This window comes from Centroberyx gerrardi, chromosome 7, assembly GCF_048128805.1.
Source record: "Centroberyx gerrardi isolate f3 chromosome 7, fCenGer3.hap1.cur.20231027, whole genome shotgun sequence".
NCBI classification, from domain to species: domain Eukaryota; kingdom Metazoa; phylum Chordata; class Actinopteri; order Beryciformes; family Berycidae; genus Centroberyx; species Centroberyx gerrardi.
Window position 1 is genome coordinate 6,924,958 of NC_136003.1, and position 22,416 is coordinate 6,947,373.

Genomic DNA, 22,416 nt, shown 5'->3' on the forward strand with positions numbered 1-22,416 from the left:
CACGAGAAACCCATGAGACAAATACAGATGTTCAGGCAGATGAAAGGCTGACACATGCTTTGGGAGTGACAGAATTGGTCGACAAAAACGCCTTTCTTTCCAACACCAAAGAATATCGATCACAGTGCAGTATTGCAACACAAAGTATTAAAAAGTATTAAAAAATTAAAAAATAAAAACCAAAGAAAGATAAAAACATATAGTACATATGTACAGAGGGCCAGCGACCTTGCACAAACACATCCCCCTCTATGAGCATACACAAATGTAATTATGTAAACATTTCTCAGAGGCAGAGCAGCACTGGAGGCAGAAATAATCTCATTGGTTGAGTTAAACCTCAGTGGGCGGAGCCAAAGAACTGTTTTCAGAACGTAAGTTAGCTGGCAAACTTGAATGGCAGAGAAGGACATTTTTTTTAATGACTTCTTTTTTTCATTCATGACCATGGCACTCCGGATCTTGGAAGGTCAGCAGGCTAGCTAACTCCCTCGCTAGCTGCAAGCTAGTATGGCTAGTTTGAACTTGGAAGGTTAGCTAGTATAACTAGCTAACCTCGATTGCATTTTTTCAGTTAGTAGGAAAAGCGCTAGGCTTCATAATATTAGATTCCTCCTCTCTTACCTCTTTTTCACTAGGCTTCAGTCTAACATTACATAGCTAGAAAACTGTGGTTCTTTGGCCCCGCCCACTGAGGTTTAACTCAACCAATGAGATTATTTCTGCCTCCAGAGCAGCTCTGCCTCAAAGAAATGTTTGCATCACTAAAACTCCAATCTGCTTGCCAACATGGGGTTTTAGGGCGGTCTACCTACCACTATGCACCCCTGACACATCATTATATTAATCATTAAATCATTAATCTTATCTTTAATAGACGTTATATTTGTATCATTAATATGTGGTTATTGTTCATATGACCAGTTTCTCTCTTTTGAGTCTGATGTTGGGCAGAGTCCATCATGCTGACAGTCTGTGGAAATGTTACTATCCCCTTTACCCCCTCTGACAAGCTGCAGTATGCCCAGCAACAGCGCACAGTCTGCTGGGCTAGAGAGGGTGAAATGTGTGTGTGTGTGTGTGTGTGTGTGTGTGTGTGTGAGAGAGAGAGAGAGAGAGTGTGTGTGTGTCAGTAGAGGGGGAGGTGACCGACACGCCACTGGACACTGTTGACTCATGTTGGATGACCAAGAGGCGAAATGTACCATCATATTCTCTCTCTCTCTCTATCCACACACACAAACACACACATGCACACACACACACACACACACAGATGAAGGCTCATTAAACGGAAATGTTATGTATTATTAAAGCCTGCCGAATCTGACTATTCCCTATTTCACAAGGCAGAAACCAATCCACGGTTATATCAACATGGGAGACAGGTTGAGATCTATATTCTCCTTCCATTTCCATGTAAAACAGGTGTACTGTTGTTGTCCCTCTCACATACTATTGACTGCATCTGGATGTGCCTTGTCATGAGTAACCAATAAACTAGGGTGGTGGAGGAGAACGTTTTATTTTTTTTATTCATTTACAGAAAATGTTTCCTCTGCCATATATGTCCCTAATGGCCTGACGTCAATTCTGAAATTGTCAACAGTTTATTAATTTAAGACAAGAAACAAGTGCAAACGTGGAAATACTAACAAACCAATACAGCATTATATGCACTTATTAGCTCACAAAATAGAGAATACAGAATAGAGAAAGTACATATGAAGTATTATATGTATAGTCTACTGACCATAGTACATCTTCTATTGCCTGTTTGAATGTATATGAGGTCCTGTTGTCCTTGTATTATGTCCATCAGTATGGACATTTTGTTTTTGCTGTATTTTTGCATGTATCTCAATATTAAGGCTTTTTTGCCCAACATAGATGGTGTGCAGGTTGCTCTACTTTTGATTCCTGTATGCTGAATTCCTCATTCAACACACCTGAGTTCTTACCACTACCATAGGCGCAGTATCAAAGTCTTTTTGATCCCATTTATTTTACGTGGCCATTAAAATGATTCTGATTCTAATATTTCATATTCCAACTAAGGGACTAATTCAGAATAGGCTGTTTATTTGCCCTTCTTATCCCTATTACAATATCCTTGGATACACAAACTCTAAGAGTTGCGATATAAGATTATTTGGGTGGTTTTTGATGGGATATGGCGTTCATATGTGCCAACTCTAAAAGGAAATACTATCTTTCACAGCGTCAAATATTAACATGCATGTAATTACACTCACTATCTTCATTGTCTCAAATTCACCTCCTTGTCTATATCCTTCTTCCCTTTCCACTGGATACAGTTTGTACTCCTATGTATTCGAGAAGCAATGTACAGAGTGAAAAATCTGTCACAACCTTGCAGCTCCCCCAATGTTTCTGTTTCTCATTTGAAACAGACAAATGAAAATGCACGGTCATTCATTGCAGTACAAGCTCCCTGGGGTGTTTTGCTACGTCCATAAATCAGCTAGTGGTCAGACTGTTTAAAAAAACAGCAGTGGTCAACAGCAACTTAACAAACTGCTGTTAAACTGCTGGTGGAGCCTGTCTGTCACTGTGCTCTGCACTGGAAACAGACTCTCTGATGCTCTGCTGGCAGGTCAATGCTTCCCTCCAGCTTCAATAGCCTAAATCTTTTTCTTTCCCATTATTTTTCAACAGGACTCTTGAACAAATCTCTGGGGCTGTGGTAGAGAGTGGCAGTAACACCACCAGAGTAAGGTGTTACATTTCCACAGAGACGATGAAAATCTATGCACATGCAGCACAGTCAGGGATGGATAAAAGCATCCACCTAATGGCATGTATAACCTGCAAGTGGCTGAGGAACAGTGGAAAAATGTATCCCAACCAACCATTCACATTTTCTCAGTGCCCAGGTCAATATTTATCAAGCATCTCTGAGCAGTTGAGTGAGTGGAATCTGTTTTGCTTTTCAAAAGCACTGTAAGCAAACTGGCCGGGGTGCCTGTCAATATGTGCCACGCTCCATATCAGTTGGCTAGTAAGCACAAACAGTTAAGAGGCGAAGCTGGCGAGTGAGGAGATCAATGAGATTTTATCTGTGACCATAGATCTGGACTTCTGCTCTGCCCTGTTGAAATATACGCATGTACCAAAACAAAAGCATATCCTCATCCTTTGTCTTTGTGGCATAACACGAGCATCATGTTGACACCGTTACAAGTTTAAAGAGACAGATTTGCTGCGTAATGCTACAACTGTTGGCAACCTGCAGCATGATTCACACTGATTTCACGGTGTCAACGGTCTGGCCACTTACTGATAAAATAAATTAAATAAATATAAAGCATAATGCTGTGAGACAGAGTGAGAGCACTGATTTTATGAGCTAAGGCCCCCTGCAGCAACTGAAGTGCTACGGCCCTGTATTTAAAGCTACACTACGCAGTTTTAGAAAGAACAAAATGACTCCTAGAATAATCATTTGCAAGTGCAAATCTCAACAAAAATCCAAAACCTTTTGAAGGTAAAGATGCTCCTATTTATTATAAACATGGTGGGAGGAAAGGAGCACGTCAGCTGGAAACCATGATCCCTGACTGTGATCCAAATTGATTGGGAAAACAGCTTCCATTTGGAATGTAAATGTATCTGCTGCAGTGCTTATTCATTTGCATTCCTAGTGCTCAAGCTACATGCTGGGTTGCCGCTACCCTGGCTACCTAACATTGTACCATTGTAAATCAGTGGATGTCAGTTATGAGTCACTGCAACAAAAACACAAATAGGTGCCACAACATTTTTGGGAAACCCTGCCAAGATCCATCCAGCCTAAACCTAAGGGGATAAAGGGCAACTGCATCCTTCTTGTTAGCATCAGCTATCCTGCATGTTAATTATAGGTACGAAACAATGCACCTTCCCTCCATCCCATGTGTTAAATCTGACGCCACCTGTCTCACTACAGGGCATGGTGTGGACGGTAGCAGACAGGTTGAGACTGGTCGTGGCGCTACCTGCAGCTGACATCATCCTCCCTGTGCATTGACAGATTGTACACAACCCAGCAGCCAGCCATGCACCGCTCTGCTGTTCTCCTCTCACCGCAAAATCAGCTTACCAGCGCAAAAACACTGCAGGTCGTAGGCTCGATTGTAAAACCAGCAAGACTGAGCCACGGTGTTTTGACCAATATAACCAAACGGTAGTGGTGTGGCATGCTTGTACACGGATGTACACGGTGTGCCGCGTCGTTCTGATGTGAGAACTACTCTCTGTGTCCTTCACACGAGTGTCCACCCCGCTTATTTAAATGCACAGCTCATAAAAAGCTTCCAAAAGCCCCGTTTTACGCAGCCGCGTCGGCTCAAGGACAAGCAGAGTCCGGGATTAACAACCAATTCCCCCAGCTAATGCAGTTGTTAGCAAGCCTGAGGAGCTGAATGGCGGAGCTATTATGCAATCCTGGCGGACATTCTTTCTGGCACATGCCACGGTTCTAGCGGCTGTAACACCGTGTGAAATAAACAGCAAATTCTGCACTCGGGAGGGTTCAGTCGCAGTGACATTCAGGCGCTAACAGTACCAGGACTGCTAGCGTTTTGAATGCAGCTAACGGTCGTCCGACGTAATTCCCCCCCACACACACACTTTTGCTGGACGGGGAGTTAACGCAGACAAACGGGGATATTTGTGGAAATGTTCGGATAAATAAAACATATATATCTTACCCGGGCCGCCATCTTCGCTGTTGCGGTAGCTTAGAGATGCAGCTCAGGAGAATAACTCATAGGGATGCGGGGAGGACAGTGAGCGGACAGCGGAGCAGCGGATGGGTTTATAAGCCTCTGCCATGCGCATGGCATCTCTCTGTGATTGGCCGATTCAAGCGGAAGCGTGCCAATAAGGATGGAAACTGTTAGCTCGCGTGCTGGAGGAAGATCACTCCTCTTTCCAACTCTCCATTGATCCTCTCTGCCGTGCGGAACGCTCACGTGGCAGAGGCGATTGATGAATATGAGACAAAAGTGGGTGAAATACCGTTTGAATGCAGTTTTTGTATGTCTCGCGCCTGAAATGTGGGCAGTTAATGGTGCACTTTTGCACATTTTGTACTCCCTGCACATTTGCACGCAGTCTTTTTTTTTCAGCTTTTTTTTTTTTCGCAAATTCCCCTACAAATAAAGCCTCATCTCATCTCATAACCGGTGATGGTTTTGTGTGTGTGTGTGTGTGTGTGTGTGTGTGTGTGTGTGTGTGTGTGTGTGTGTGTGTGTGAGTGTGACAAAATATGGGCGTGATTCCCGCTGTCAGTTTGGGATAGTTATGGTCAGGAGGTGATGTGAGAGAAAGTAACGGTCCTTCCATGTTTTTGTCCAGTTTCTTTTGCTTCAGCACCGTGGACAGCGCCGCCCGCCGCCCAGAGTGGAGCTGCTGCACTAAACTCAATGGTAATAGGTATAGGATCCAACAGTGAAAAGAAAATAGAGTATAAGCACCCAAATAGAATATAAAATAGGCAATAAACAAAGTAGAAACAATAGGAGTAGGTAAAATAATAAACTAATTAAAATAGTAAAAGCAATCAAATAGAATAGCAAATCAGACACTTTCAGCACCACGGAGAGCACCGCCCATCCGGGCTGACCTTAAATCACTTCCAGCACCCTGGACAGCGACACAGGGACTAACCTCAGATGAGGGAAAACACGAAACAGCATAGATCCCTCCGCCTTTCCATATAGTCAAATGATGCTTTTGTTGTTTATCTGTTAAATTTCTTTTTTTCCCCAACTTTCTTACCTCTCTCCTTATTTGGGAAATACATTTATCACTGTGATATGATTGTGTCATTCCCAGCTCCCATTTAGTCTAAATCATGATCTAATATCTATGACTGGTGTGAGTTGAGGTTTGTTTCTAAAGTTCTCATGTGCCTCCGCCTCTCTCCCGCACACAGCATAAAAATTTCAGCACCACAGCTGGCATGATATCCATCCTTGACTGCTCTCTTGGAGCCCCTGAACACCATCCATCAACACCGTACTACCCTTTCTGCTGCTACAGAGTCGGCAAGCCATAATTGGATTGCCTGTTATGAGGCTTCCTCCTGGTCGGGAGCCGTTTCGTTTAAACCTGCCGAAGCTCCCCAAACACCACTATGTCTCTGCTCCAAATCCAGCATTACACCTGGAAAATTGTTGTAGAACTGAGCAACTCTTTGCTGCCTTGCTGTGGGCAGACTAGGTACTGTCTCTGGAGGTTTATAGCATGTCAGGCTATAGACCAGGGATGGGTAAGTCTACACATTTTCATTCCAACCAAACACTACAGCAGCTGATTTCACTGATTAGTTCCCTCTCTCTGCACTACGAAACCAACCACTTTAATTGTATCCTTGAAATGCCCTTAATTTCCCCATTACATAAATATGAATTATCCATTAAAATAACATATCATTAAAAAAGTAAGGTTTGTGGGTTTATAAGGGATTTATTCATGGGTTGGTTCACAGAGACACTAGTAATTAAGGGATTTTTCATTTCTTTTGTGCATGGTTTACAGGGTTATTAAGTGGAAATTAATGGAAAAGCTCCTGTCTCCCTGAATTTTTCATTAAATTAAAAAGTAAGGAGTCAAGATTAAGGGGGTGTTTAAGGAGGTTTGTCCATTAATAACTCCCTCAATTAATTTTAAGGTGAATTCATGTAAATTAATGAAAATGTAAGGTTATTTTAAGGGATTACTGTTGTGTATATCTGGTTGAAAGGGCTCCCCAGGAAATAACTGTCATTATTAATCACTTTTTATCTTACTTTATTCCTCTTCCCTCTTCTCTAGATAAAGTACACAAAGTCTCAGAATTTTGTCTAGAAAACTGAATATTTGACACTACTTTGAAATCTGCCTTTGTATGGATGGACAGATCTTATCATGGAGCCTGCTGGTTGCCTCAGTCATACTGTGACGACTCCTCTCATCAAACCACTTCTCGGATAGCTCAACAAGTTCATGACTTGTGAGACTGAGTTTGAATCCTGGGTGCTGCAGAATAAACATGCTTGCAGTCCTAGGCTATTTTTACTATACAGTGTAAATAGTTAATAAATTATAAAAGGGCTCGTGACAAAGAATACATCATTGAGGTGCCAAAATAAAGTACCAAAATATTCTACTCAAGATGTTCTGTTACCTTGCTGAGAAGTAGAAGTAGAAGTTGCTTTTTAATAAAAGAGAAAATCTACTTAGTGTAACATGTTAGTAGGAGGAATAAGGGCCATGATATTTGGGAAGCTTTCTGAGGCAATATAAAGTATTTTCTCATCATCTGGCAGTTTTTTGGGCAATGGGCAACACTCCCAATACCAACTAACCTAAGTGAAAACACAGGAGTAACATCTATTCAAGTGTTGCCTTGCAAAAAGATTTTCCTGTGTGATTAAATCAACAATGTTAAGGCAACTTCTTTATTAATCTTGATCATCATATTTGACAAGACATTTCCCTGGTCATCTCTGTCTTAACAGCTGAACCAAAACAGAATCTGTCTGTCATTAAGAGCTGCATTCTACTCCCAGTGACTCAACAATAAGTCCATTCCGTCCTCCACAGAAACACACAGTGAACACCCTCAGTTCATTTCAGCCACCAGTATCAACTGTGTTTGAGTGCTTTTACCTCTGTTCTGTAGTTGTGAGTTTGGTTGTACCTTTGATTGTTGTTTCTCCGCTGTTGATTTGTCATCCAGTAACAAAACATCCATGGACTGGATGGAAGGAGAAAGGATCATCTATAGACCCATCAAGGTATGTGAGCATTTTTCTTATTGCAGTTAAATTGTAAAGACTTTGAGCAATGAATTATAGCAATGAATGAATTAAAATGAGGCTGACATTATCTCATTTCCTTCAAAGGCATTGTTCGATGCACCAATATATGGAGACACTGTACAGCTCTGCTGGGAAAGGAAATATTATATTTCACAAGTAAGAACCACTTTTCTTTCAGGCCCACACAAAACAAAACACCTGATCAATTCTGGTAAAGTGTCTCTTGTGCTTATACATGAGGACATCTGATGTTGTCCATTCTGTTGTAGAAAAAACTGATGGTGCAGTTGTTGAGGCTTCAGCAGCAAAACCAGGTCTCATCTGAGCTGACAGCTGAGGACTTGACTGACTGGCTGGTGGAGCGGGGCAAGATATCTCTCAGGGGGCGGTGAGACTTACTGAGACATATACAGACAGTCCACCACTGAACCTATCATCAACTCTGCTCATGTTAAGCTAGTCTGTTACTAATGAGAAGAAAATAGAGCAACAGTTAAGATGACCCTTCTGTTTTCTTTGTATTTGAAGATTTGGGGGTTTGAACTGGAGGGTTTTGATGAAAGTGTCCAGCCTCTGCTCACATTGGTAAGACCATGATCATGAAAAGACTCAGTTTTAAGTAAATTATCACGCAACACTAGATTGATCCTGTAAATATGTCAAATCTTAATGGTGCATCCCATTTCTTGTTTCAGGTGTGGGAGGTGAACATCAGCATTAAAATGAGAGACATTGAGTTTGAAGCCCGAATGGTGCTCAACTCACCAGAAGCCAACAGTCCTTGTTTTCAGTAAGTCACATTTATAAGATAAGATGAATGATTCCTGCAGGGAAATTTGGTCTTTGCAGCAGCCAATAGTAATGAGATAGATTAAAGAAAATGTGTATTTGAACTCATTTTGAGCGCCTCTCATCGACAGAGACCCTCAGATCATCCGTCTGGCTGACAAAGCCATCAGGAGCCTGATGGAGAAGCAGCAGCAGCGGCCCGGCTCCAGTCTCCTCGGCCCAGAGGAAGTGGCGATGCTGGTTGTGCCCAAAGTGCTGCAGGGCTTCTGGATTCATCCGGCGAGCCTCTCGTGCGTCATGCCCTCACTGGGGCTCAGCGACCTGGCTGTGGGACTCACCAAGGCTGTTCAGGATAAGCTCTCCTCCTCTCTGAAGTCCATGGACTGTCAGGCTGCCTTCTCCCGCTCCATCTGGGACGAGAAGGTCCTTTCTATCCAGGACAAGGTCAGAGAGAAATACACTCTAGACCTCCTGGTGGAGGAGCTGAACCACTTTGAGCCTGAGCTGCTGACCAGGATCGTTGACGTCATGGTGGGGGAAATCTGTGTGATGTTCGAGCCCCAGAAACACACGGAAATGTCTGCTGAATGTCTGCTGAGCACCATAGAGGTAAGAAGACCTGTGCACAAGTATGATAGAGTAGCAGCATAAGATACTGTGGAGTAAAAAAAATTTAAAACGGCTTCTCTCCTTCTTCAGGTGGAACTAGATGATTCCACCCAGCCAGCTGTAGTGGATGGAGCCATGGACTCAACCCAGCTTGATGGAGATTTGAGCCAGGAAGAGGACACAACACCAAGCCCAGAAATGGACTCTGCTGTTGCTTCAGCTCCTCTGGTTCCTCTGAGTCTTCCTACCAAAGCTCCTCTGGATCCTCTGAGCCTCCCTTCCGAAGCTCCTCTGGTTCCTCTGAGCCTCCCTACTGAAGCTCCTCTGGTTCCTCTGGTTCCTCTGAGCCTCTCTACCAAAGCTCCTGTGGTTCCTCTGAGCCTCCCTTCCGAAGCTCCTCTGGTTCCTCTGGTTCCTATGAGCCTCCCTACTGAAGCTCCTCTGGTTCCTCCGACCCTCCATATTGAAGCTCCTCTGGTTCCTCTGAGCCTCCCTGCTGAAGCTCCTCTGGTTCCTCTGAGCCTCCCTGCTGAAGTTCCTCTGGTTCCTGCGAGCCTCCCTGCCGAAGCTCCTCTGGTTCCTCTGAGCCTCCCTACCGAAGCTCCTCTGGTTCCTCTGAGCCTCCCTGAAGCTCCTCTGGTTCCTCTGAGCCTCCCTACCGAAGCTCCTCTAGTTCCTCTGAGCCTCCCTACTGAAGCTCCTCTGGTTCCTCCGACCCTCCATATTGACACTCCTCTGGTTCCTCTGAGCCTCCCTGCTGAAGCTCCTCTGGTTCCTCTGAGCCTCCCTACCGAAGCTCCTCTGGTTCCTTTGAGCCTCCCTACCGAAGCTCCTCTGGTTCCTCTGAGCCTCCCTACCAAAGCTCCTCTGGTTCCTCTGGTTCCTCTGAGCCTCCCTAGTGAAGCTCCTCTGGTTCCTCTGGCCCTCCCAACTGAAGATCCTCTGGTTCCTCTGAGCCTCCCTACTGACGCTCCTCTGGTTCCTCCGAGCCTCCCTACCGAAGTTCCTCTGGTTCCTCTGAGCCTCCCTACTGAAGCTCCTGTGGCTCCTCTGAGCCTCCCTAGTGAAGCTCCTCTGGTTCCTCTGGCCCTCCCTACTGAAGCTCCTCTGGTTGCTGTGAGCCTCCCGACCGAAGCTCATCTGGTTCCTCTGAGCCTCCCTACTGAAGCTCTTCTGGTTCCTCTGACCCTCCCTATCGAAGTTCCTCTGGTTCCGAGCCTCCATACTGAAGCTCCTACCATTACTGCAGTCCAGGAAGGCTTGAGCAGCAGCCTGGTCGGCACTGAGCAGAAGCAGGAGGTGGAACAATCCTCTGACACCACATCAGGCAGGAGTTTTTCATCAGCTCATTACAGAAAAAAATCCTAAGTGTTTGTACTATCCTATCCTAAATGTCAAAGATAGGAAAAATCTTATTTTGCCATTACAGAAGCAAGTCCTAAACTCATGGTCGTATCCTATCTTATCTCTCATGTCCTATCTCAACTTCACTTAGGAAATACTAACTATTTATTAAAATTCCAATCCAACAAATATCTGAATCGCCAATCATTTGCTTATGCCTGAATTCAACTTAGAATGCGCACAAGAGAGGTTTATTTGCTTTTTCAAATTTATAGCTGACATTACCGTTATGGTGACACTAAGCATTAATGTAAACCACGAAAAAAAGAGACAGGCTTATAATGTTATTATTTTTTAATTTTCAAATATACGCTCATCAAAACTTCATCGGGGAAGTGAAGGACATCATCATCTTGTTTTAATAATCTTAAGATCATTAAATTGCGATTCTCTCTCTCTTCAATGTCTAGTATGAATTGTGCAGCAGCCATTTTTAACCGTTATAATGGCATATTTTGAATTTAAGACAGGTTCTGTGTTGTCCTAAATTAGGATTCCTAAATTAGGATTTTCTTAAATTAGGATGCTTCTGTAATAGCTAAATGCCTATTTGGAGTAAAAAAAAAATCCTAAACGCAGTTAGGAAACCTTGTTCTGCAATGGCAAAAATCTTAAATATCCTCCTAAGCTGAGATAGGATAGGATTTCAGAGTTAAGAAGTTTCAGTAATGACCACCCAGGTCTGTTCACACTGTAGCTAATGGCTACTTCCATCAAGATGAACTGAGACATTGACTTTCCTCTTTTACTTTTCAGAGGTAAAAAAGACCAAGAAGAAGAGAGTCCAATGCTTCTTCCGCCGGCTGTTTAAAACACTCTGCAGCTGCTGTGCAGCCGAGGAAACAGAGAAGGACTGAAATTCCCTCTGCAAAAAATAAATTCAGTCCTGCATTGCAGTCAGTCCATGTCAGTCAATTGTTTTCATTTATTTTGAATTGATGCAATGCAAAATGAAGAAATGATCATACAGGAATTGCATGTTGTTATCATGTGAAGATTCTATGGATGTTGGTGCTTATGAAAGACTTTCAAAATCCAGTGGAAATTTGAAAAATGCATGATGATGAAACTAAAAAACAAGGCTGTTTTTTCTTCTAAAAGTTGATATTTTGGAGATACAATGTTATTCACATGACAACTAGACTAGACTTAAGAACATTTAAGGATACAGAAAGCATCATCATCGTCTCCGCCACGCGATCCAGGCAACTGTTACTACAGAGACTGAACCCAGTAGTTGTTTGGCTGTTTTTAGATAGACTTGCAGTCAGTAAGGCCCTAACAGCCAGTTTGTGAACATGTTCAAAGCTGTCAAATATCAGGAGCCTCATCTTGCCAATATAACCTAGGTCATGGTCATTTTATCTAAGAAGGCTATTGGGTCTCACAAACGTCAAATTGATGGTCTGTCTCAAAAATGAGCACAAGCCATTCCAACACCTACCCACCCACCCACCCACACACACACACACACACACACACACACAAACAGTGAAGGAAAGCAGGATTGACCAGGTAGCAGCTGCTGCTACAAATCCATACTCAAACTCTACAGAGGATTTTACATCAGGTTCTATTTATTTGAAATGGCTGTTCATGGTATAAAACAAGCTGACCAGATGCCAGAGAGCCACTGGTTTGGATGTATCCCAGTTTGAGCTGCCAACTGGGTGGATGCTGGTCTTCTATCTAAGGTGCTGAACAAACTGTCAAAGTGCCTTTAAGCAAGGCAGCTACCTCTCAGATTAATGAATGATACATCTAATAACTGTAGGGGGTGGAAAGTAATATAATGATGTAATTATAATTAATGTAATACTTCCATGGTGAAGTCTATCGATCTATCAAGGATATCACATGATCTGAAAAAACAACAAAGACAACATGCTTGCAAAGGTTTTTATATAAAGTAACTGTAACAGTTGGTCAAATTCTTCTTACTTCTCACATACATAGTCATACACCCACATAGTCACAGACTGCAGCATCAGTACTCTAGTAACACTAGTAGCCTTGACTTTTGTTCAACAAAGTTTCTTGTTTACACAATATGATTCACAAATGAAAAGGAAGGAAAACTGTAATAACGTCATCATCATCATCATCATAAGCTTCATATGTTACACAATAGTTTTTGTCTTGTATGTGTTGCAAGATAAAATATGGCACATAGTTATGAGTCGATCCAAGATGAGAGCATGTATAGCTCTCCCTCTAGTTCCAGAAACCGGTTAAGTTCCGTTCAGAAGACGAGTGTCCTAGCTCCCTCTCCTCGGTTCCTTCCCTCTTGTTATTGTCCCTGCACAGCTGAAAGGACTGGAGCGGACGGAAGCAAACGTCATGGAAACGTGGAGGGAACTTTGCTCCTCAGTTCTTTTGATTCACACAGAGAAATACATCGTTATTCTTCTTCCTTTGTATGTATCTGTCAAAAACCAGTTATGGACTGCTTTAGTAAGTGACATGACATCCACATGGTATTAAACTTTGAATAATCAAAATATCAAAAGTTTGAGTGTGTGTGTGTGTGTATTCTCTACTCATGGCAATCCCAAGAGAGTGTGTACAATTTGAATTTAGTAGAATTACTACATATGTTGAGTAGAAGAATCCACGCCCTGCAATTTAATAACTGTGTTTCAACAGATTATTCAAAAATATTATACAAACGCTACCATTCATTGCAAGCCAATTGAGTTGCAGTAGATTGTAAACGGACATGGAATAGGCATTCTTGCTTGTTTCAGCTACTAAATTCGGGTGCTGATCACTGTATATTAGATAAAAAGACAATTCCTTGTTCAGTTTCAGTTCACTTAACATGTCTGACAGTTTGGATGATGTTGCCATGGAAACGAGCGCTGATTTATGTGTAGACATTGAATTAGACTCAAAAAGTTGCAATGTTCAGAACAACTTCCACTGTAACGTTGAAGCAGATCTTCTATCCATTAACGATATAACGACCACCAAACCCGATACCACTACTCACGATTTGGATAAACAGCAAAATAAAACAAAAACATATTTTAATTATTCAATAGTCATCTTGTGAATGCCATTCAAGTAAATGCTACTTGTCTACTGTTCAGCCCATCAGCAACAGCTAGGAGGAAGGACGTGTAAACAAGCTTGTTTGCCATGGGATTCATTCTTCAGGTGCATATTTGTCTCATGAGGTCTGACTCTGGTTCAAGGCTACATGTTTTTGTTTTTTTTACAGCACAGTACCTACTGCAGCCCAGTCGGTCATCATCTAAACGCAACCAGAGTTAATACATCACCCGCATGTTGGAGACACACAGTCATCACTGGAGACGTGCATGCATTCTGTTATGTTCACTATTAAAGAGTAACGAGACCCAAAACCCAAATCTGTGGTGAAGCCTGACACCTAATGGTGAAAAGTAGGGTACTGAACTGGCCATCTGCTATTGGCTGGTCTTTGTGCCAGGTGATGTCAGCACCTGTTGTACTCTATAGAAGGTGACATCACCTGGCACAAAGACCAGCCAATAGCAGATGCTCAATAGCTCATTTTCCATGTTTTGGGAATTAGAGAAAACTTAATTTCTGTTGTTTTTGATAGATTTTTTCCAACATTTCTACAGTTGCTAACAGAATGCGGATGAGGCCTCCAGCGTTGACCTGACTCCAATTTTGGTTTACATTTCGCAAAGTGACGCATGCACTTTCGCCGTGTAATAAATTCACAAGCCTTCCATCTTTGCTCTGGCACATCCATGTCCTTTGTCCGTCCTCATCTCTGACACGTGATGCAACGACGTAGTGAAAAAGCTTATGCGTGATCGCTTGATAGTCTTTCTTGTTCAGCAGTCAGAGACTCCTCCTGTTGGCTCTGGGTTCATTTTGTTTTGTTGGTTTCTGTTTTTAAAAAAAATGGAGTCTTTAGAACGATATGGCACAAGATCTCCGCCCTCTTTGAGAAGGCGGGGACTTTTCAAAAAATTGAAAGACAGTTCATTGGTTGCAGACTCAGTGATGTGACATCACGAAGGCAAAGAATCTCTCCAGAGGGAACATGAAGAGCATTGCTGCTGACAGGTGAAGAACTTTCAGGAATTAAGAAAAACAGCCTTCGTTTTACATTGACAACCACGCATTTTTGACCTAATACAATGGGGTTCTGAAAGGGTTTTGTAAACCCAAACATCATAAAAAATTCCCTCAACCCAGAGAACCATGTAAAAAACATAGAATCACCAAAACTGGAAGTTTGAGGTTTTGACTTGAACAGCAATATGTTCATGAGCAGGGAAGGATGTGAACAATCCTTGACACTATCTGTATGTCATTTGGTGGACACTCAGAGTTCACCATAGTACCCATTTTGCTACACAGGACCACAAAGTTTGTCCTGACACAAGGCCTATTTGCCTGTTAACTCCATGCCATCTTCATTAATATCCACTCAAACTCCAACTAAGAACAACTGGGTTTGAAAATTACGAGGTATGGGCTGGTGGGCGAGTCATATTTCCATCCCTGCTCATGAGTGGAATTGACTGTATTTTGCTTGGATCCATAAGCAGGAGTTTGTTGGGAACATGTTTCGTGATGCATTTCTTTGACTTTAGAGTGGATACTTGCCTGTGTGTATTGTAGAAGCCCAACTTTTTACACTTTAAGCTACTGTAGGTCATGATGGGCATGGATGCATGAGCCCCATCCTGACTTTAACTGACTTTTGGTAAAGATAGTTTCTTTTCACATGTTCCCAGGGGTGGACTTAGTGATTTGGGGGCCCTAGGCAAAGGCACGCATGGACCCCCCTGAATCCCAACCCCCTCGCCCATGTTTTTAACTTCTCTCTCAGCTACTGATGCAGTGGCAAGGAAAATGAGCTTCAAGTCAAGTGGCAAAATCAAGTAAATTTCTTTGAAATGGATTTACACGAGTTCTATTCTTGTTCCTTTGCCTAACGGTAAGACCACCCCTGCATGTTCCCTTCATTAGAGATTTCTTTGCAGCAAGGCAGCGAAAGAGAGCCTCTGAGTCTCATTCGGACGTCACATCACTGAGTCTAGTGTTTTCAGCAGTTCGGCGCGGCGGCCGCTTCAGTCTCTTCTGTAACGCGTGGCGCGATGTGCCCAACACAAAGCAGCATGCTAGGAAACCTATAGAAGCACACATGCATGTCAACACAACTCAGTGAATAAGTAAGCCGTCAGATCAGCGGACCAGAAAGTCTCTAATACGGGACGACTGGACTGGACCGCACCGGACAGGAACGGTTTGGACCGGATTGGATGGAGAGAATCTGTTTGTTTTTTTTGTTCAGTTTGCTGTAAAATAATGAGGTGGTGGGGGTGGGGGTGGGGGGGCGACACTTCAAACAGCAGCGGTGGTCCCTCGAGTCAAGTGTCGACCGCAACTTGAAAGCATTGCGTTGGAAGAAAAGTCCCGCCCCCGGCCCTCGCCTACAGCGGTCGCTAGAATCTCTTGCACCTGAAATATGATCACGTTTTCTTTTCATTGGTCAGGAGGGATCACGTGATCTAGCTGTCCTCCACGTCTCAGCACCACTCGTTCATTCACCCGGTGTGAAGAACACAACATAAGCACAGTGTTTTTCGAAATGAAAAGCGTGGGTGAGAATCTGTTTTCTCGGTGATCCGGCGAACCGCAAAAGGAATTTGGGTGTGAAGTTGTTTCTTTCTTTCTTTCTTTCTTTCTTTCTTTCTTTCTTTCTTTCTTTCTTTCTGTCTTTCTTTCTTTCTTTCTTTCTTTCTCTCTTGTCTCTCTGTCTCCACATAGAAACTGTATATAATGTTCTTCTGCGGTCAGTTATGGGCAGCACCAATATGGACTGCTGGAGAAAGTGCAGGGGAACAGGAAGGAATGAAATAATTCCCCACTAAAGATCTGGTCAGTATTGCATTTTTTCCCATGGTTTTTTGTAAACGTAAACAGCTTAGGACGTGTTTACTGATCCTTTATCAGCGCCCAAGGGATTATAATTTCATACTCTAAAAATAAATCACAGGTGTCCCAATTCAAGATGGATTCTCTTACTGTGGCTCTTCCTACTTTTCCCCCCAAAATGTTCCCTAAATGTTTTAAAGATTCAACATAGCCAGTGTTGTGTGAGTGCAACAAGCTTGGGCAGGACAATAGGAGTAAGGTAAAAGGGATTTGGCAATATGCAGGTGATCATGTGCAGACTTCACATATGAAGTGGTGTCATGCGACGTGGATATTTCATTTCTCTCTAGCGAAAATGCCTGGATCCACACTGTGACTGCTTCTTTCTCTGCCTCTTCTGCTGTCTTTACTATCTGTATCTTCATATTTTCATATTTATTATATTCCCCCCCTTTAACTATGTACATGAGCAGTTTACAGCCGTGTTGTCTGGCGTTTCCGACCTCTTTCCTTTATATTCAAAGATAGAAAAATACGTGCTACTTCAACGGGACGATCAGATCTCATTGTTTATCTCACAAAAACTGGGATTGGGTCGGACGGAGGCGTGTCGCTCGGCCTGAGGTGAAGAATAAAAACATAATAAAGATCATATCTCTTTCCCACCAGCCTGTTATTGTCGCATGGTGAACTGAGCGGGCCGGGCATTTGACAGCAAATGACCTCTTCTGTCTTTATTGTCAGTTACACCAATCGTGAGAAACGGACGATCGTATCTCTCCCCCTCTGAGCTTGTTTATTATCACATCCTGAAGCCGAGTGGGGGCCAGACATTTGATATCAACAAGTAGCCTCTCGGTCTTGAGAACCTAATCAGATCCAATCATGTCAGATAATGTGGCTGATGGCGTGTCCAGCACCGCACCAGCCCTGATTCTGATCTTGCTCATGTTGTTGTAAAAATGCCCCCGAGACCAATTGCTGCCTCGGGGCAAGACGCTGGAGATCGGTTACTGCCTCCGTCTGATAGCCTGTTAGTGCTTAAGTGCTTCATTAGCCAACAGCAGTGATTTAAACGCCGCGTTTAAGCCCAGACGCTCTTCGTCCAGTTTTACACACAGGAAATTTGGTTAATCCTAAACCATTAGAGACGCCAGACAACAGCACTGCTCCGCTGTGGTGCTACACTGCATCCGCAGCGTCTACCCATCCATCCGTCCATCCATCCTCGACCTATTAACCCCAGCAATCTCTCTATCCATCCAACCATCCCACCCACCCCCTCCCCTCCCACCTCCCGGCTCCCTCTTATCGGTCGAGGCCTATGAGGAGCCGGGTCTTCTCCTCCTCCTTCTTGCTCTCGTTCTTCAGGTCGGCGAACACCTGGGTGAAGTAGTGCGGGTCGGTGTTGATCTGGAGCATCTTGCCGCTCATGCGGTTGATGATCTCCAGGCAGCGGTCCCAGAAGGCCTCCTTCTCCGCCTCCACCAGGAAGGGCTTGAGCGGATAGGAGATCTCGTTGCCCATGTAGGAGTAGGACAGGTAGAGGCAGGTGAGCAGCGAGGCCTGCAGCTCGCGCTCCGACGCCACCTCGGCCGACACCACGTCACGGCACAGCATGTAGAGGAAGACCACGTTGGCCGGGGTGATGAAGCCCTGGTCCTGCCAGCCCTGCAGCAGCAGGGAGCGGTCCACGCTGCGCAGCCACAGCACCGGGTCGGTCGGGGACAGGCGCTTCAGGCGGTAGCAGCGGCGGCACAGGAACTCGCCCAGGCTGCGCATCAGCTCGCTGGTGGAGGCCTGGGCAGTATAGGAGAGAGAGGAGGGCGGGAAGGAGGGAGGGAGGTGGGTTGAGGGGAAGAGGGAGGAGGCGAGGGATGGCAGGAGGGAGAGAGGGAGGCGGATGGAGGGGATGGAGGTAGGCAGGGATGGATTTATGTACGGATAGATGATTGAGTGCAAAGAAATGGGATAGAAGGGGGGAAAGAGGCAGAAACAGATGGATGGATAGATGGATGGATTCATGGATGGATTCATGGATGGATGGATGGATGGATGGATTCATGGATGGATGGATGGATGGATGGATTCATGGATAGATTCATGGATGGATGGATGGATGGATGCATGGATGGATGCATGGATGGATGGATGGATTCATGGATGGATGTATGGATCCATGGATGGATGGATCCATGGATGGATGGTGGGCAGGAGGGAATAAAGTAAGAGGGGAAGGTAGAAGGAAGAAGGGGAGAGAAGGAGGGCAGACAAGGCAAACAATTGTGCAGAGAGACAGAAAACACAGTTATTAAAATACGAATCCAGCAGCTATTTCCTCTCTGATTTAAAAACAGAAGACCAAACGCCTCAGTACCTGGACGATGACGCGTTTGGGCGTTCCGGCTGCGTTGGCTGGCTGGATCCCGGAGCCTGTGAGGGAGTTCTTCTTGGCGGCGACGGCAGCTACGTTGGCCAGAGTCTTGGAGGTGGGCAGGTGGGAGGAGGTAGTGGTGGTGGCGGCCGAGGGGTCCTTGCCGGACGAGTACGATGACAGGTTGGCGCAGGACTGAGACTTCTTCAGTTTCAGGCTGTTGGAGGCCGAGTTGGTGGTGGCTGCCGCGTGGCCGTCCGGCGAGCTGCCCTTACCCCCGTCCCCGCCGTCCGACGGCAGCTTCTTGGAGCCCTTCCTCTTCGCCGACACGGCCACGATGCGTTTCCATGGCAGCACGCTGATGATGGAGGGGCGCTTGAGGCTCTTGCCGGCGGCGGCGGCGGCATCCTTGGCGTTCTTGCTGTTCTGGACAGCCGTGTAGTGGCCCACCGTGGCCGGGCCGTCCTCGAACAGCGCCGCCTTGCGGTAGCTGGGGGAGAGCGACAGCACCGTACCCATGATGCCTGGCGGCAGCGGGTTAGCAGAAGGAAAGAGGAAGGGTGGAGCGGGGGAGCGGTGGGAGGCAAGCTCTTTGATTGGTTCAAACAAAGAGCTTCGGAGGAACGGAGGTGTGTCACTTCGGGAGGAAGCCTAACCTGTGAGGAAAGATGAGGAACAGCATAAGGAGAAAGACAATGTTTACAATTATCACATATGGTTGAGAAGATGAGAATGCAACATTAAGCCAATCAACAAAAAGCACTATGGATGCCTTATTGCACTGAATAATTCATGATTCAAACTGTATGGTAAATGTGAGTTAAATGTGTGATTCAAAAAAGAATGAAAACATCAAACGTTCAGGCATTAAACAGTCAGAATGCATACTTAAAAGTATATCTATGATGCAATGTGATTATAAAATGAACATATTTCATCCATCAACAGTTTTATTATGTGTTTACTTGTCTGAGATCTCAACATGACTGTAAACAGAACTCCATTAAATCCTCTATAGCTGCTGATTTAATGGCATTCCTTCACACTGCATGGTGTATGGTAACCAAATGGATGTCTGAACAAGCAACCTGTGTAATAAATGCTCCCAAATGGCCACATAAAGCGGCTGTTTGCTTGTTTTCATGCCCCAGAAAATTCAGATCTCCATGGTGTCAGCTAATAAAACCGTCTGATTATGGACGTAAACACCAATGAATCAAATCCCCATTAAGTTTTCATCTCCAATCGAGACCTAATGTGTGCAATCAAATCATATCGCTCCTATCGCTCGCCCTGCATAATGCATAGGTATGTGCATTTGGTAGTCACGTCACTGTGAAACGGGCCTGTCGCCGCTGTTCATCAGTATTATATAAGGACCGAGATAAGGCCACAGAGGCATGAGAAAGAAATGTGCGCAAGCATCCATCTTAGCTTCAAAATGGAAGCCTTGAAAACACCCCCCCCCCTCCACACCAGGCAGCTTCACAATATCAGCTAATAAAGGCCTGTGCTTCCACATATATAGTCTGGAACCTAAATGTACCGTCAGTAAATACACCGGTGCTGCCGTGAAAGCTTGTTTGATCAATTGTTGAGCAATATAAATAATCAAAACAAGTGATAGCTCATAAGAATGGAAAATAAGAGAGAGGTCTGCTACTCTCAAGTGTTTGTATGCCTGTATTCTTAGATTTATTCTTAGATTTTATGTATTTGATGAGTATTTTTTGTTATTTTTATTATCTGTAAAGCCTAATGAGGGTTGTTGCCATATGCAGCAAAACAATCCTCCACGCTTTGAGACGAATTACCTTGAAATCAATGGAGTCTTCGTGTCAAATCCATGTAGAATCACACCTTGACCTCTCGCTGCCGGGCAAATGTGGCCGAAATGTGACCTGGTTCTGCTTGATTTTTCCCACACCGCGGCCGCCGACGCAAGCGTGGAGCTCGGAGCTGTCCACGGTCCTGGGCGTGAAAACGGTTCGGTCCAACGGAGCCTCCGAAAGGCGCTGAGAATAAAACCCGACGTTAAAGCCCTATACTACCTGGCGTTTTGAAATCTTCATCTATGAACAGCGCAAGTCTCTCGCTCGTCGATGGAAGTACAGATGCGGAGCAGATGCGAAATGTGCTTCACTTGCAGTGAGTGGGAAGATGTCTTCCATTGAAAAACCCGAAAATCTATACGGTCGCGGCCGTTAATGCCCCGTTTCCCCCGCTATGACAGCTCGCACGAGCCTCCCTCCAACATAAATAAAACAGCAACTTCAAACTGAGCTCAACACAAAGGAGAGGAATACTGAGAGGGGGGTGAAAAAATGGCTACTACAAATTCCCAAAATAGACAGCAGCTTATACCCTTAGCTAAGCAAACCCGTGAGAGAGAGAGAGAGAGAGGGAGAAAAAAACCCCGACGCTTTGATGCGGGCATCTGCAGTTATTCGGGTTGGTTGCGGGAGAGAAACGCCGCCTTCTGATTGGCTGCGGCCGCCGCTCTCCGGTCGCTGTCGCAGCCTCGCAGGGAGAAGCCATTGGCCGCCGACGGGCTCCGGCCTATCGGAGCCGGCGCTGTCCGCGGTGCTGAAGCAGCCAGCCAGATGTGTCGGCTGTTGGCTGTTGTGACAGCGTCTGTACGCCCAGGCCATGCGGCGGAGAGGCGGTGCGGGCTGGTGCTGGAGAGCCAGGCGGGTGGATTTTATGAATCAATTTGAATAGACCCATAGTTCCATGTCTAACACGCTGCTGCTCTGGTGCTAAATCCGCCAGCAGCCAGATGTGTTGAGGTGCCATTGTGCGAGTATATGAGCCTATAGTTGTAGATTTAGGGGGGAAACAGGGAGGCATGCCCCCCACAGTGTTAGGAGGATGAATGTGTCCCCATATATAGCTTACTGATTTTTTTTTTTTTTACTCGCTCTGCGCTTTTAGAAGAACAGCTGAGTTTTACCCAAACATATTTTGTAATTAGCTTTGGTCACATGAAAATGGAACCCTTTCCTAATTGTTTAATGCCTTTAAAGATATTTCAACAATAAATCAGACTGCCATGTTTCACATTTTGTTCCATATGTTTTTTGGATCAGGGTTTCGGGGTTTCAGATCTGGATTTCACACTGACCAATTAATAATTCTCCTCACTCTCTCATCCCTGCATGCTTTTCTTGTGTAAATTAGTGTCTTTTTTTGAAAAATATTTGCAAATGAAGTGAGTGAACATGGAGTTGCATTCAGGCTACTACTGTGCCCTTAGTATATCGGTGTCAGATTTGCTGCCCAGGGTTTGATCCAGAGTGGGTTCCCCCCAAAGCTGAAATGAAATCTACACCCCAGGGGGGCAAGAGTCTGCAGGTTAGGGCTAGGATTTCACTAATCAGCCAGTTGTCCTGAAAATGTGATTTGGGGACTCCCAAGGGTGCTTGAGAGTTTTTTAGGGAAAATATACAACAACAATAGGGGCATCCTGGTGGCTCAGCTGACTGAGATGCATCATGTCGCTCCAAACCTTTTCTGTCTCTCTCTACTGTGGACGATCAAATA

At 44.7% G+C, this 22,416-nt stretch overlaps 2 protein-coding genes across 2 annotated transcripts in view; both read right to left on the reverse strand.

Moving 5' to 3' along the window:
• The window catches only part of LOC139914740 (homeobox protein Dlx4a-like), a 144,459-nt gene that overhangs the window by 72,838 nt on the left and 49,205 nt on the right, over window positions 1–22,416 (reverse strand). The gene's annotated exons all lie outside the window — the stretch shown is intronic.
• LOC139914743 (cyclin-dependent kinase 5 activator 1-like) lies at window positions 17,808–19,392 on the reverse strand. The gene is made up of 2 exons (XM_071903129.2): window positions 18,877–19,392; window positions 17,808–18,299 (listed from the first exon to the last, which is right to left on the reverse strand). The coding sequence occupies exons 1-2, from the start codon at window positions 19,390–19,392 to the stop codon at window positions 17,808–17,810; spliced, it is 1,008 nt and encodes a 335-aa protein (XP_071759230.1).